Below are 17300 nucleotides of genomic sequence, written 5' to 3'. Positions count from 1 at the left end.
TCCTGTTTTTCTTTTTCTCAAAAAACAAATATATATATATATATATATATAAATAACATATATAATAATTATACTAGTTATATAATTATTATTTTGACATGAATGGACTATTATAGGGTGTTGGTTTTGGTAAGAAAACGTCAATCTACTGTATAATTCCAACAAAAACCACACAAAGGTATATTCGTTGTTCTAAAAGTAAAAATACTATCATACTCCTTCAATGTCATTTTCTTTGAGGGTTTCGACTATTCAAATAGCCCAATACAATCTAATCTCATGTTTATTTTGTGAGATAAGGTCTGAATTTATTGGACGGGTTTGGACTTATTTATTATTTGACTTGTATAAGATGTTGAGTATATTATCAGACCTAGCAATATGATATGATAAGAGAATTAAATATCATTTTACCCTTCTTCCCTATGTTTCTTTCGATAAGTGTTATTCTAAAACTTTAAACTTCGTTCATTAACAAGAACTTATTTTAAAATTCAATTCGCTTATCATTGGACCAACAAGTTGTTGGTGTCGTCTCAAGTTATAATTCTTGTGAACCTCTCTTTATATTTGTCGGGGCCATATTGCTTGAAAAACATATATTAATACTAAAAAGAAAAATAATGGTAATATTAAATATTTGAAAATGACCCTCTTGTAGCTTTAGGTTTCATTTCATCATATGTTCAGTATAATTGTAATATTTATTATTTGAAAATGACCCTCTTGTAGCTTTAGGTTTCATTTCATCATATGTTCATTTTTGATGCAGTTATTGCATTGTATGAAATTAAAAACGCCAAGCTGGCCATTCAACATAGCATTGAATATTCATCAAAGTGATCAAACATGGTCTTGTCATTAAATGAATGTTCAATATTATTATTCTCGATTACAGGTGCAGTAATGTTCATTGCCTGCCCCATCTACTCTTCATTGCTCACAATAATACGGCTCTGATTATAAGGTTGTCCTCATTTTAAACCTTAAAAAAACTTTTTGTCCATAATTCAATTCTCTTATTTTATTTTGAGTCCCGAGTGGGACGTCTTCCATTTATTAAAAATGATAATTTTATTTTTAAAAGTATAAATCTTATTTGAAATAATAATTTGCAACTAATTGTCAGTTGCTGCTTCTAATACAAGAATTCTGTATTCGTGTTGAAAAATTTGTTAAAATGTTTGTTCTAAGTAACCTCATCAGGTTAGAAAGTAGCTTGTTGTGGTAATTCATAAGTTTTGAACTGCTAGCTTGTTAAATTTTGATAGAGCTATGGTGTCGAACTCGCCCTTTTGACTAGTAGCTATGACTCAAATATTTGAATATCTCACGAACGAAAGGTTGAGAAATAAATTTCACGAACTCTGATTCAACTCAATCAGATACAACATTACAATGAGGAGTTAGAATCTCAACCGCATATGTTACACATGGAGTTATAATTTAGAAAACTTGCTAATGTAAGTGATTTCTCTTGTCTTTGTTATACACTTATCGCCTCCAGGGAGTATTATATCAGGGAAGGCATCCAGCTGAAGCAACTGAGGTTTTGAGGTTCTTGCAAGAGGCTTAACCCAATCATTTCTTTCGGGGCGCGCTCCAGTTCCTTGAGACCAACCAATTTAGCAACAAGGGCAGCACTCTCTTTGATGTGGTCCATGTTCTTGGGGTCGGTCCACAGCAGGCGGCACAGCTGAAGCCTTCTCTGCTTCGTTTTTAGGTCGATGCCCCACTTTTCGTATAAAGCATCTCTTTCTTTACCTGAAAACTTCTTGTACATTTGTCTGCTCAGCATCTCTCTCTCCCGATTCAGAGCCTTTGTGCTGTTAGCCAGCCAACAACATGTTAAACAAATATGCAGTTTGCATTGTGCTATTTCTTTGATACATGGTGACGAAGAAAATGTACCTTGAGGTCTCTGTTAAAACTTGATCATCTTTCGTGACTGTGGATCGATCCAATTTTTTCTTGAGAAATGACAACCGTCTTAGCTCCACCTCCATGTAAACAGCCTCTGATGGATCTCCTTTAAAGAGCAAGAAAAAGTAGGTCCTGTAGACCAACGGAACGTTGCAGGTGTCCCAAAGGTCAAGTATCTCTTGCCTCTGTCTCTCAAATTGAGTAGACCAGTCGGAAGCAGATTGTGTTGTATCCTGATCTTTATTGGAGCCGCCATCTGTCTTTGTTTCTTGATTATCTGAAGCAGATTGCGTTGTATCCTGATCTTTATTGGACCCACCATCTGTTTTTGTCTCTTGATTATCTGAAGCATGTTTTGTTGTATCTTGATCTTCATTGGAGCCACCATCTGTCTTTATTTCTCGAGTATCTTGATCCTCATTGGAGCCACCATCTGTCTTTATTTCTCGAGTATCTTGATCCTCATTGGAGCCACCATCTGTCTTTGTTTCTTGATTGTCTGAAGCAGATTGTGTTGTATCTTGATCTTCATTGAAGCCATCATCTGTTTTTGTTTCTTGATTATCTGAAGCAGATAGCACCTTATTCTGATCATCATTGGAGCCACCGTCTGTCTTTGTTTCTTGATTATCGGATATTCCTGTAACCTCCGGATCCTGCTGGCATAGTTCCTTCATAAGAACCAATTAAAAATGCACAACTGCTTTTCAAGAGTCTGATCGTGTTTGGAGTAGCTTAAATCAAATTTAGAAAAATGCTTAATTCAATTATACTTGGTAATTAGATGATTTAAATGTTTGTATGACCATGTGAATAAAGGGTTCATTCTTACCAAATCATCCTCACGCTGCGTCACTACCTGAGGCTCGATCACTTCATTGACTTCTGTCAATTCTTGTTGCTTGACTTTGCAATCTTCAACTGACGTCTTGATGTTTTCTTCTTTTTCGTTCACGAAGTCACTCCTGATAGGACTATTGGAATCTTCGGCATGCAGGTTTTCACTATTAGCCTCTGGCTCCACACTTGGAAGCTTCCCCTGATTATCTGCTTTGTCCTGTGATGATTCCTCATCTTCTTTCGCCATGTTAGAAGCTGGAGAGTTCTCCAATGAACAATGAGATATCCCTACATGGTAAGTAAAACAGAAAATAAATACAAGCAATCATCTTCATCTTTGGAAGCACGATTGTTGCACTAGTATAACCTGAATTCTTATCTCCTGTATCTGGTGAAGCAGCAGATGCAACCACATTCGTCTTGGTCAAATCAAGTTCTATACACTGAACCGCCATGTGGGTACATTCAAGCTTATTGCCAGCCACTTGAGCAATCTTCTCCCAGCCAGGATCAGGCGATTCAGGACCAAAATACTTATCAATGTATAGAGTTGGAGATATATCGTCTGATAAAAATTGGTCTGTATCATTCCTGGGGGACTGATGTTCAGTCCTACTGGAACTGACATCCTCATATCTATCAGAAAAATGAGATGCCCTGGATGAAACATCAGAGTACAAGGGATCAATGATCTCCGATGCTTCCGAAGATGCATATTCATCTGTTTGTGAACCTTTCTCGAGGCTTTGCCAATCAATCTGAAGTGTAAAAAAGTGAGAATCAGGTCTATGGGGCATTTGATGGGTCGAAACATAGACAAAAAAAATATATCTTAGAAAAACATCAATACAAACCCAAGATTTTGGTGACCCAAATGATCCTCCTGGCAGTGACATATCCTCAAGACGAGATCGAGCTACGTCACGTTGATGAATTAATTGTCTTATCTCTTTATCCAACTGAGAAAGTTAAGAGAGGGAGGAAAGTTTTGTAAGATTGATTTATGGATGAACACGTAGAAGATTGGAAATCTTCTGAGCTCCATTTACTTCAAAAAGGCAGATAATTGATTTATGGAATACAAATTTTGATTCTCTGTGCATCTACAGCCAAAATCTGAAGTTCCAACAATGCGGTGCTGCCATCAATATGTATCATAGCAAAACGATCCATAATGTTTTGCGATTTTCATATTCTGTGGAATGAGTGAAATTAAAATATGGGAATTTTTGGAAGATCACCTTTTCAATAAGAAGTTCTTTCTCTTTAAGTGCTGATGCAGTATCACAAGAGGTAGCAATCGAATTCAAGTTCCTAAGCTCATTCTCCATTCTGGTTATTTCTCTTCGCAGCTGTTTCACTAGAGCTTTCTCTGACATCACAACATTGACTTTTGCGTTGGTACTAACTTGCTTGGCACAACTAGCGAATACGAGCGTGCTTCTTGATTGCTCGACATGACTGTGAGCAGGACTCATAGTGCAAATAACGGCAGTCCTGGCGTTACCTCCCAATGAGTGCTGTAGAATACGTGTCAGCTTGGAGTCTCTGTATGGAATGTGTCCGTTTCTTCCTTTGCTGGATCATAACATAAATAAGGATGACAATCAGGAATAATGTAACAGCTATTAGTATATTATATAATATACAGAACTTCAGACAACAAATGTAGAGGTAGTTAATCGTTTTTACAAAATTATGTTCCTCAAAGATCCAGAAGATAGAGGGATTCAGTGATAAATTGCTCCTACTGTATAAGAAAACTCAAAAAATATTGAGACAATGAGGAAAAGGACCTTAGTTTGCGAATAACTGTCCCAAGAGTGAGCAAACTGCGGTTAATGTGGCAGCCTTCCTTTAGTCTCATGCCAGCTGATGATGTTTGAGAAGCACGTTCACTCCCCGCAAGATCAACAAAATTCTGTGATAAAAAACATGATGTAAGTTAGTCCCTTCACCATAATATGTCTAGATTCACTGCAGGACAATTAATCAGAAAATATGCGCCGATGATAATTCATGTCTAAACGTTTCCTATAATTCCATATGAGAATGCTTAGTACCACTGTAGCTGTTAGAGAGCTGGAATTTTCTGCAGAAAAGTATTTACGAGCTTCACTTTCAACAGTCTGCAGGAGTACGATAGAGAAAGTCGATGCTAAGTAACACATTTTCAACATTTTAATGTATAAAAAGAAGCCGGTTAAGAAACATACCAAGCACAGAATTTGATGAGATCTAGAGCTCATTTCATTAAGAGTAGTTTCGCCAATTTTCCTCTGAGCTGCATAAATCCATTTCCTTTAAGAGTAATTATAGGTGTAATTTTGAACAAAATTCTAGTACTAGAATGAGCTTTTCAACCTTCACAGATGGAAAGGAGCTCTTTCAGATGGCTGTAGTCCCTTAATGTCACCTCTGTAAGTTTCTCAACAACAGTGCCCCTCTACAATTAAAGACAATATAAGAAGTTGCTTAAAATTAACGTTTCTCTAATCAAGAATCAAAGTTATCGTTATGTTCATTTACCACTGGATCATCTAGAAGTCTAAGTGGAGTACCATCAAAGCTCAGAAGGTCTTTCACTACTTCATTGTAAATCTCCATGGCCGAAAATTTTAACACAAATGCTCTTTCTCGATGCTAGATATATGGAGATTGTGAAGTTAGGAAACTTTGAAGCAACAGATGATGTGTCAAAAACAACACAAATTGCCTTGATTACAAATACCTTTTCTATGTAGTCATATATATCTGCAACTGCGTATTCCGTAATCCCAGACATGGTGTATGTTTTTCCACTGCTCGTCTGGCCATATGCAAAAATACTTGCTGGACAGGAAATTCATATGTCATTAATCTTGAGTTTTTATGATAGGACATCATGGAAGAATTCAAGGGCGAGTACTCACAATTCATTCCACTTAATACTGAAAGAGCAATCTTCTTGGCTGCTTCCTCATAAACTTGCCTTGTGGGATTCTGAGGCCCAAATACTCTGTCTACCCTCAATAAAATAGTCATAACAGAAGGGGAAAAAAGGAGGGAGAAGTGAACATAAGGAAGCTGTCAAAGGAAATAACTCACCCAAACGATGACAAACTGAAAAAGTTGGATCATAGTAAACCTCTTTTTCTAATTTTCCTTTATGACATGCTTAGCCAAGGTAACTAATAATCCTTGGCTACATAAATGATTCCTGGTATTACATTCTTGCTATGCACTAATCCATAAGAATGAGCCTGAGGTGGCAGTCGCTTACCAAATGTATAGGCAGTCGGAGACAATGAACGTTCCTGAAGACCATTCTTGAATATGATGGTTGTGTTGTTGATGCATTCCCACTCCGGCACGTCATTCCTTGAAAGCTCTCTCTCATTCAGAGGCCTTAATCTTACTGAGACAAAGATTCTCTCGTCACGTGGACTTGAATCTTGACCATCCCATACCGACGACTCCCCACTAACAGACCCCATCTCTATAGTATTTTTTTCCTCAAACAAATGCACTTGAAGAGGATCAACCGACTGTCAGAACCAACAAAAAGAAGCCTCCGCAGGAACTTTCTTTATATTGCAAAGGTTTGCGGAATCCGTCACAGCCATTTCCCCCTCTGCCAAAACATAAGATTCTAACATAAGCATTATTCATCTGGATAAACTATGGTTCAGAACACTCAAACAAGCAATGCCAATAGTCCTAAGCTCCGTAACCCTAGAATTGCTTACCCTGTTCTTTCAGCGCCATATTTCTTGTTTTTTCTTACAAATTTATGAGCCCTACATCTAATATCATCTCAAGAAAACATCAGGCACGGGGCTGACATTCTGTTCATACCATAAGCCAGTCAAAGCTAAAGAATATGCGCATGCATGCACATGCATCTATACCATGTTACAAATTCAAAACCTAACATTAAATGTTTTTCATCATGCAACTGGATCATTCAACACGAGCTTCACTCATGAAAATCAACAACAATGATTCATACTTTGACGATGAAGAAAATCAAGATTAACCCTCGAAACATCCATGAAACAAAAACAAATCCCACCCACCTAATTGAAATGAAGAACGAGAACTAACACATTGATGTCAGCAAAAACCCACAAAGAGAAATCTTTCCAACAAATCCAAAATTACACGAGACCAAAAGAATGCCAAATGCAAGCTGAACGACTTGTTGGAGATTCCCTTTGAGTTTGAGAAACAAAAAGAGAATTGTTCGGAATTCTAGACAGAGAGAGAGAGAGGCGGATAAATGTTTATGGCTGTCAAAAGGGAAAACTGATAATAGCGTCAATCAAGGGAAAACCGGAGATTCTGAGAGTCCATACAACAATTCCCAACGCCTCAATACAGATGGAAAATTTCGTACCTTCGTAATAAGCCGCCAACGCAAACGTACGGCCCAAACCCAGTTTCCCTGCGGGAATAAAATAGAAATGCGTTTTTTTCCTTTCTTTCTTTTCTTTGGTGAATAAAATGAAAAGCGTTCTTTTGCACAAAAATAGTTACTAGTTTATTTTGTAAAACTAGTTAGTACGCCATGCTTAGGTATGGGATAATTATATTTTTAGAAAATCAATAAATTAAAAAAATAAATTTCAAGCTTTTTAATATGATACATAGTGATAAATAATCTAAAGTTTAATATGAAAATAATCAATCATAACAAAATATCATTTGATTGAAAACTGAACTTAAATTATACTATTAACTAATTTATATAAAAAAGTAGGATGAAATTTTTTTGGATAAAAATAAATAATTATAATTTTATCCAAAACTAAATTTAAGAAAGAAAAATTAAAAACATATATGACCTCTCATTCATGGTGGAATACACTTGTCGTATGATTGGTGTACAACACTTTTGAAATTGTTCGATCCAATCAAATTTAATTCGGATAAAAAATTTTGGTAAAATAGAAAACGGAGAAGTTATCCAAACTTATTTGAATGAGCTTTGTGTCTTGTATTTTATTACATATAGATATTATTGGTATATTTACATTAGTACACTATAATTGAGACCTACAAATTCTAACTTGTATTATTTTTTTTAAAAGGGAAAAGCCGATAATGCCACATCATAAAGTGATCCCTTTTATAGTGCATGCAATTAATAAATAATAATGTGCATTATATTTCTTGAGACATTATTAATAAGAGATCTCATATACTAGTTTTAGAGTATTGACATCCATCTCAATTTTGTGACGTGGATAGGCTTCTTTGGTGCTTTGCTTTTTTGTTTCTTGTGTAATGATTATGAACGTAATTAAAACACAATTTCTTCAATCAAGTTGTAAATTTGAACCGTGCATAGAATTCAAACTATGCCATGGTGCGGATGTAGGAATATCAGCTGAAGGTTGTAAATAAACCAAAATATTGAAACTTGATGAAGTAAGGTAGGTGGCTATGAATCATATGGTTTTGAGATGGATAAAAAAGAAAAGAAGCTTTAAGGAGGGGTTGGGTGCAATTATTTAAGTAAATATGTTTACTCAAAGTGCCAACAACCTAATTAACGTCCACCTCACTTGCTGCAATCATATTCATAACTTTAAGAAATTATGCACTTTTTCTTTCACTTCTCAACTTGTTGACCTAATCAAGTTTTCTTGGCCTAGTTTAAATTATTACGTCCAGATTACTTAAGTTACTATCAAATTTATTATGTAATAATTAATGTCCACGTTCGTTTGGTGCAGTTATTATAGCAAAATCTTTTGTTTAATTATTATTAATATTGATAATTGGAATGACGATTTATAACAAGAAAACTGAAACATATCTTCTTTTTGAAATGGTAATTACATTTATAATATTATTAATATCTCGATAAGTTAAAAATAATCTATTAGTTCAACCAATTCATTAATGGAAATAACTTATCCATACGCCTGATGGAACTCGAACCCGTTATTTCGAATTTGTTCGAAAAAATTAAAATGTTGATATATAACAAATAAAAGTGAAACATATCTATTATGTGTGTTTATGTGTATATTTGCAAAAGTCAAACAAGTATTGATTTGATAGGTTGGACTGTTATTTTCAGACAACTTTGAGGAAAAGCAAATGTGAAAAGTAAATTCTAATCTAATTAATTATGTCTTATGGGATAACTGAGTATATTTGCATGTGATGTACCAGTAAAATTTGATGCCCTTTTCCGGGTATCCAAAGGGATGATATATATATTAATGCTCACGCATCCACTTCAGATTTAAACATGAGACTTTTCATACATAGATTTTTTGTCTGAACAATGGAGTTGTTCCCTTAGGAACATCCAAAGGGAGTTGTGATTGTGTAGTCCCCAGCAAATTATTATATATTATTATTTTTACAAAAATGATTCAACATCATTTTAACACTACTACATTATTTTTTTTTTATTGTGCCATTAATACCTTTAGTTAGTTTTCTTTTGTTTGAAATGTAATATGATGATTTATATACTTTCTTATTATTATTTTTAATATATTTTAAAATATAAAGAATTATTTTGTTATACGCACACATAAAAAATATTTTACAACGATCCTTTGCTATAAAAAAAAAGGGTAAAATATATTTTGCATTCTTGAACTATGCATAAAGTGCATTTACATGCCTAAACCCTCATAATATGAACTCATTTTTTTATAACGATAATAACCTTATCATTTACACTCCTAAAATATGTCTATTACAATCATTAATTCCTCTAAATATAATCTTGAATTATTATAAAAATTTTATTTAAAATAAACAGTACCCAAAATCTGTGCTTTTTTATTATAAAATCTAGAATCTATATAAATTCTATAAATTTACAATCCTTATATTTTTTTACATAATTGATAAAAGATTTACATAATATTTTGCTTATGTTGTTATATATATTAAACTTTTTTTGAAAATAAATTATCAATACAATGTTAACATATCAGATTGAATATATATATATATACATACGCTGTATAATATGCAAATTTATAATATAATTTATATAAAATATCTATTTTTGAGTAATGATATTATATACTTTATTATGTGGACATGTAATTGAGTAAAAATTCATAATTTATATCACATATTTTTCTATAATATTATATGCATTATGTACTTACACATATTTACATATACTTCTTTAACATAAATTATTTACTTTGTAAAATATATTTGCATATATTGAGCTTATAAATATTTTTTTGTATAACTTAATTTTATAAAAGATTATAAATTTTAATATTATTTAGTGGAGATTTTTTAATAAAATATATTTTAAAGAGTAAAATAAAAAATATAAGGGTATGTGAGAAGGGCATTTTTATCCTATCAATGCTAAACTATTTTGTTGGCGATATTTCGTTATTTTTCATACTTTATAGGTATAAATACGATGAAATGTATAATCTAAAGGTGCAAAATATATTTAACCATAAAAAAAAAAGGAAAAATAAGTACTTTGGATATAAAGAGTTGAATTTGATTTAATTTGATGTAGGTAAGGCAGAGATAGCATGTGGCACAAATATTCCTAGACAGCATCCATACTTTTCTAAGCCATTTCATTAGCCCCCCAAATGACTCATATGCCCTAACTCCAAACTGTCAACCCACCTGTCACAAATTAAATTAAACAATTTAGGTAGGTGATTAAAGAGTAATAAATGTTTTGTTCCAAAGTGTAAGACATAGTCATCATAATTAAGGCAATAATGACATCCACTAACCCTAAATTAGATAAGACAAATAAACAAAAGAAAAGAGAAAATCTTTTAAAAAGTTGCAGTCTTTACTTATCTGTCTCTGCCCCCACTCCCACCACTACATTTCATCATCAGACCAGAGAATTTTCATTAATTTAAAATAAAAAAAATATTATTATTATAATAAAAAAGGAAAATGGAAAGAGAATTTAGAGAGGAAGAGAGGAGGGCTTTCATTTCATCATCTCTGTCTGTCAAGATCCTCCTAATCAAGACCAAGATAACAGACACACACTCTTACCCAACTACAATCACCAGAGGGAGACCCTTTTTCTTTTTTCCTATTTCAAGAGGGGGTATTTGAGGGTTCTGTCCCCAACCAGATTTAGGAACCACAAGTGTTTCTCTGTTTCGTTACTAAACCCAAAAACTGTAAAGGAATTCCCTTTTTTTGTGTTCTCAAGGTCTCAAACTGTTGATTTTCTTTTGGAACCCTAGTTTTGAGACCTTAGATTTTGCAGTTTTTTCCACTGTGGTGCGAGTTATTGAGAGTTGAAGACCTGATTGAGGTACCCTTTATTCTCAATTTTGTTTACCCCCAAATTCAATTTACCGGATACCCCCTTGCTAAAATTTTGCATAGCCTGCATTTCGGGTTCAAAACCCTAAAACAGAGTAAAACAGAGGGTGAGATCGAATTATGACGACTCGTGGAAGCAGATCGGAGAAAGTGAAGAGAATATTTCAGCAATTCGATACGAACCGGGATGGGGGGCTAAATCGGGAGGAGATGGCGGCTTTGGTTGTGGCCGTGAACCCTAGGGTTAAATTCAGCGACGAGCAAATTAGTGCAATTCTCGACGAGGTTTTCCGTACGTATGGAGAATTCATCGACGGTGAGAAAGGCCTCACATTTGACGGCCTTCTCCGGACTTACGACGACGGAGCTGGTGATGTGGACCGAGATTTTGATGCCCTTGGCCTCGAGCTTAAACCGTTGGAGGATAAGAATGGGATTTCACAAGCATCCGAAGAGGCCGCCTCATCTTCTTCTGTTGCAGATGAGCGTGTAATGGAACCCCATAAGAAGCAGCGTACTGCTGCCTGGGCTGCTTCTCCCAACCACGGTATTGTCTTTGACGATACATGGAAGCTTGTTGATGATCTAGAGATTTTAATTAAGAGGTTGAAAGCTAAACAGTTGAAGGACGGGAAGATAAAAAATGATAATTCAGATGTTTTCTCAGATCCTGGATGGTCTAGGGAGCTTGGCCCATCGACTGAGATTTCAGATAAGAGAGTGATTTGGAATGAGTCGGGGCCTGATTATGCAGCTTTTGTGAAAGAGTTGGGGGTTTTGAGGTCGAGGGCAGATAGGGCACGGTCAAGAGCCGAGGCGTTTGATGGGCAAATGGCCATCGGTCGTGTTTTATATGAGCATTATCTATTCAAGGAGGCTTTGGTGAGTTTTAAGAGGGCATGTGAATTGACACCATTCGATGTGAAGCCGCACTTTAGAGCTGGGAATTGTTTGTATGTGCTTGGGAGGCATAGCGAGGCCAAAGGGGAGTTTCTGCTTGCATTAGAGGCAGCAGAGGCTGGTGGGAATCAGTGGGCATATTTGTTGCCTCAGATTCATGTGAATTTGGGGATTGCACTAGAAGCTGAAGGTATGGTTCTTAGTGCTTGTGAGCATTATAGAGAGGCTGCTATTTTGTGTCCCACTCATTTTAGGGCTCTGAAGCTTTTAGGGAGTGCTCTTTTTGGTGTTGGAGAGTATAAGGCAGCTGTTAAGGCCTTAGAGGAGGCCATTTATATGAAGAATGATTATGCGGATGCACATTGTGATCTGGCTTCTGCTTTGCATGCAATGGGCGACGATGAAAATGCAATTAAGGAGTTTCAAAAGGCAATTGACCTAAAACCTGGCCATGTGGATGCTCTGTACAATTTGGGAGGGCTATATATGGATATGGGTAGGTACCAGAGGGCATCGGAGATGTACACTAGGGTTTTGGGTGTGTGGCCAAACCATTGGAGAGCACAGCTAAATAAGGCTGTCTCTTTGTTAGGAGCCGGAGAAACTGAGGAAGCTAAGAAGGCTCTGAAAGAAGCTTTAAAAATGACGAACAGGGTGGAATTGCACGATGCTATATCACACTTGAAGCAGCTGCAAAAGAGGAAGTTGAGGGGGAATGGTAATGGTAATGGTGAGGCAGCCTTCATTACCGTAGAGCCCTCAAAATTCAAGATTGTGGGTGAGAAAACCACATTGAGAACAGAACTCGCTATTGCACTGGATATCAGAGCCTTTCAGAGGATAACTAGATTGAATCGGTGTGTGGTTGAACTAATAAAGAAGGAAATGAGTGAAGGGGATGTGCCAGTCTCTTATTCAGGGAGCGGTGTACCTGAGAAGTCAATACGCAAGGCTTCATTGGAAGGGATTCTTTGCAAGTTGCTTAATTTCTTGAAGCCTGAAACTTTTGTAGGAGCCGTCAAAGCAATAAACCAGAAAATCCTGGCTGTGTTGGATGATTCAGAATCAGGTAGGGTGGATCTGGGCATGTTTTTTGCTGTTCTTGCCCCTCTCTGTGGTGGCTCCCCAGACAAGAGAAAGCAGATTGCATATGAATCACTTTTATGGCGACCCGTGAATGAAGGTAATACACAGATAAAGAAGTCTGACGCCCAGAGATATATCAAACTCTTGAGGGCCATCTACATTCCTTCCCATGGGATTAGTGAAATATTGGAAATCCATGGAGAAACAGATAACTCATTGGTTTCATTGACAGAGTTTGTCACCATGTTTGATGATCCAGAATGGGGCTTTAGCATAATGTCTACGTTATTGAAGCTTGAAACTGGGGATAGGAGTCGGCATGGCCGCCATGTTTGTGGTACCTGTCGCTATCCCATCATTGGTTCTCGTTTCAAGGAGATGAAATCCCACTTTAGCTTGTGTAGTCAATGTTACTGTGAAGGGAAAGTGCCTTCTTCTTGCAAGCAAGAAGAGTACAGATTTAAAGAATATGCAAACGAGGCAGAAGCTGTGAAGGATAAATGCTTGTGGTTTGGTTCTAAAGGCTCCTCTCCTGCTGCTTCCTAGCTTCTCATGTGAAAATCTTTCGGATAATCTCTTAACATGTCGCAGTTAAATTCAGTTTTTCAGTGTGAATTACTACTATATAACTTGTGGAATGATTTTAGAGGTGCTCTTAATTCTGTGCCTTTGTACAATAAACCCTTTGAAGCTTGACCCTGAATTCTTTGTTCTTATGTAGCAATCAATGTAGAAGGTTGGGTGGTGTTGCTTTCTCTGACTTCCTTACGAGGTTTTTGAGTGAGTCTATTTAAAATCAATGTAAATTTTGTATTAATCTATTGAGTTTGTACTGTCTGTCTCTGTTTCTCTGTCATCTATTTGGTGTGATCACCATATACAGGTAGCACAAGCAAGCATCTCTTTTTATTTTACTTCCCTTTTTCATATTTTCGCTTTCTTCCATTACACTGGCTTTCAGTCTCAATTCAGTTTCCCTGTCTCAGTTACACATACTTTGCATGGAGAATAAAAATTGTGATAGTGATTTTATAAATGACATGAGTAGCTGAAAGTGTCTCTTCACCCACACTTTGGCCCACCACGCTTTCTTCCCTTTTAAGCTCAACCTCGCTTTTTCCAACTTACGACAGGTTCTGATTCTGTGCATTTTCGGAACTCAGTGACAGAATTTGGTTATACTGATTTTTTCCATTAATTGAGTGCAAATTCCGCTAAATAATAATACTCCCTCTTTCTACTCTGACTTCACCATGCCAGTTTAAGTTTGTTACAGACTTTTATTTGATAAATTCGTCCATCACAAATATTGGATCCTTTCTACAATCTTATTTTTTTAAAAAATTACATATACACCCTCCAAAATATTAAAATTATTGCACAATTTTTTTGCTACTATTTGCAGTTTTGTAATTACACAAAAAAATATAATTAATTTATGTAAATAAATCTTAAATTGAGAAATAGAAATATAATTATCCCTTTTATTTATTTGTAATTAAAATTACTACAGTTATTAGACCGACAAACAAACTATAGCAGATAGGACATTCTTAATTTTGACACACCATAATCATGATTATGTCGTACACCAAGCATGAAACTAGTTTAAAACCTAAACGTCATTTCATATAAAAAAAAATACAAAGATTACGGGATTTTAATAATAGAAAATCAAATCCAACCAATGCCAAACTTAGAAGAGGTGATGTCAATCAAGCAGAGCCCATGGCCATGGATACTGATACTCTTGTTGGATCTTACGTTGGCGATTGTTGTCAGAGGATCATTATCTGCTACACCACCATCTTCATCACCGGAACTTCTCCAACTCCGCCACCCAGATCTGGTGGATGAGCAGCCGGAGGCAGTGGCTCAGCCTGAGGATTACGGCGTATGGAACCCACCGCCGGAATTTCGTGCTGGCGCAGCTGGAGCTCCCGTTCCTCATCCAAAGCTTGCCTGCCGCCGCCGCCGCCCCTGTTTGCAGTGTTGGTGCCGTTTCCAGAGGTGAAAACAGTAGACAGATGCATTTTTGTGAATTTCAATTGTGTGCGAGTAATGAAGGATGGAAGTAGATGAGTTGCGCTTTCCAAGTTATACTTTTGTGATTCCACTACCCATTGCATTGTTGCATTATAAACAATTGATGCCAGTTTTGATTGAAAACCAAACAAAACATCAAATGACAATATTAAACTCCCCACCAAAAGAAAAGTGGAAATACTCCACTTGATCATTGGGAAGCTGATAAACAACCTTAATACCAACGTCCTATTGTTCATCTCTCCTCCGTCAGCGTCGGTTTTATCCTCAACGGCGGGGGCGTCAGCCAAAATGGCTTAGGGGTGGACGGTTCATCTTCCATAAAGGATTCGGCGTGGGCACGAGAGTTTGCCAGTTGTGCATACCGAAAGACAGAGTTAAATCGGGTGCGGATAAGAAAAGAAGATTATTCCGTTGCCGGGACTCGAACCCGGGTCTCTCGGGTGAGAGCCGAGTATCCTAACCAACTAGACTACAACGGATCATTGCTTACAATATAAAATTATGGGTGGAAACTAACAGATGGGAAGTAGAAAAGGAGAGCAGAATGATGAGCAAAACATTATAAAGGTGTTAGTCCTCAGTCCATCATACTTTTGCATGGCCAAATGCTGCATGCTTCTATTATTACTGGAAACATGCTCTGCTCACCATTTTTCGCACACACACACACCGCCAAAGTTTAAATTAATCACCCAACTATCTAGTACTATTATCACTTATTATGCGCTTGATTTATAATTTATAAATCAGTTTCACTTACATGTCAAGTACAATCACACTCACAAACTAAATGATTTGACGTAATCATACTTAATACTTTGTGAAACGATCACCTTACTGATCTGTTAGAAAAAAGAATCATTTAATATTAACATTTTAACATATTTTCGTCACTTGCAAAACCTGCCTGTGTAGTATTTATTTCATATATTATAATCATTCGACAAATCGAATAGTATGGTGAATGGTGGTGACCACTACTGTGCAAGCAGTAATTAGGTCTGAATAATTATGTATCGGAGAGCAGCTTCTCATGTGCACAAGGCATGGATGCATTATTACGATTAAGGGAAGAAATGCGTATCAATATTTATTGGTTTAATTTCTATAAACCTTGACTTAAATAATTATTATAATTTTATTTTTTCATGTCGTGAAGATTGTATTAATGAACAATCTATTAATACTGTTATAAGATGTTTTCATAATCGACCCCATATATAATACTAATTAAAGTCGACGCTACCAAATATTTATTTTTATATATTATATAACTGAATGACATTGCCAAACCGCAATTTTATTGCGTTTATAAGATGTGTATAAAATACAACAAAAAATAATATAAATATTAGCAAGTGATAGAGATGCGGAGTTATTTAATTAAATATTATAAAACAATTATAAATCTATCGTAAAAACGGTAAAATTACATATTTAATGAAAGTAGTTAACAGCAATATTTTTTTTTTAAAAAAAATTAGCATGTCGTAAGTTTGGGACTTCTTTTTTTTTTTGTTAATTATATCTATATATGTTTATATTTTTTTTTCATTAATTGTATATATATTGATATGATTTATATAAGTAGGATATGATAATTAATTAATAATTGATTTTTTATAATACTTTGAATTTGTATAAGAATATGTTAATATTAATAATTGATTTTTTATAATACTTTGAATTTGTATAAGAATATGTTAATACTTAATTAGATCGATTATTTTGGTGTGGGCGACTTTGTATTGACACATTATTATGTTGCGATGGAGCTTCACTTTTTCGAATTTGCTGTTTTGCATGTGCTTGGGGCCAGTCCATCTCATTAGCAAATCTAATAAACCTAGACGAATAGAGGTGCGTATAATAGTATCATGGACCAATTAAAATTTCGAGACATCCCAATACTCTCTCAATATTATAGATTGGAAAAGGCATAGAATATGTCATTATGTAAGGCATTAAATTATAATATTGCTTAATTGTTGCCGCGACGTTAAGTTTATATGCAGCACATACCTTTTGAGCACAAGAACAAGGAATTTCAAATTGACTCCATTTGCCACATGAACACTCCCGTTGACAATTTTGACAATATGAGTGTTATATCCATGTCCATGATATCGTCTTGTAACCACTGAGACAAATTGTTCAAATTTATTAAACTATTTTCAAGATATATATGATTCTTCGTCAATAATAACAAATGC

General features: G+C 35.4%; 2 protein-coding genes and 1 non-coding gene across 3 annotated transcripts; 1 reads left to right on the top strand and 2 right to left on the bottom strand.

Annotated features, from left to right (window-relative positions):
* LOC105159320 (kinesin-like protein KIN-7F) lies at window positions 1345–6991 on the bottom strand. Its single transcript, XM_020692414.1, has 15 exons — window positions 6822–6991; window positions 6026–6376; window positions 5676–5765; window positions 5495–5595; window positions 5293–5406; window positions 5128–5209; window positions 4980–5047; window positions 4827–4892; window positions 4560–4684; window positions 4005–4341; window positions 3618–3722; window positions 3131–3521; window positions 2756–3051; window positions 1912–2594; window positions 1345–1826 (listed from the first exon to the last, which is right to left on the bottom strand). The coding sequence occupies exons 2-15, from the start codon at window positions 6237–6239 to the stop codon at window positions 1514–1516; spliced, it is 2985 nt and encodes a 994-aa protein (XP_020548073.1). The 5' UTR covers window positions 6240–6376; window positions 6822–6991; the 3' UTR covers window positions 1345–1513.
* LOC105159319 (uncharacterized TPR repeat-containing protein At1g05150-like) lies at window positions 10673–13924 on the top strand. Its single transcript, XM_011076333.2, has one exon. The coding sequence runs from the start codon at window positions 11173–11175 to the stop codon at window positions 13582–13584; it is 2412 nt and encodes an 803-aa protein (XP_011074635.1). The 5' UTR covers window positions 10673–11172; the 3' UTR covers window positions 13585–13924.
* TRNAE-CUC lies at window positions 15494–15566 on the bottom strand. The gene has a single exon. It is a non-coding gene; the product is annotated as a tRNA-Glu (tRNA).

Source organism: Sesamum indicum, linkage group LG3 (assembly GCF_000512975.1).
Source record: "Sesamum indicum cultivar Zhongzhi No. 13 linkage group LG3, S_indicum_v1.0, whole genome shotgun sequence".
Lineage (NCBI taxonomy): Eukaryota > Viridiplantae > Streptophyta > Magnoliopsida > Lamiales > Pedaliaceae > Sesamum > Sesamum indicum.
This window is presented reverse-complemented; position numbering and strand designations above follow the sequence as displayed.

Excerpts from the sequence above, each read along its gene's own strand:
- LOC105159320 (XM_020692414.1), bottom strand. The coding sequence starts at position 6,239 with ATGGGGTCTGTTAGTGGGGAGTCGTCGGTATGGGATGGTCAAGATTCA. Across the intron at positions 5,048-5,127 it reads GCTCCTTTCCATCTGTGAAG|CTCAGAGGAAAATTGGCGAA; the intron begins GTTGAAAAGCTC and ends GGATTTATGCAG. Across the intron at positions 2,595-2,755 it reads CGCAGCGTGAGGATGATTTG|GAACTATGCCAGCAGGATCC; the intron begins GTAAGAATGAAC and ends GTTCTTATGAAG.
- LOC105159319 (XM_011076333.2), top strand. The coding sequence starts at position 11,173 with ATGACGACTCGTGGAAGCAGATCGGAGAAAGTGAAGAGAATATTTCAG.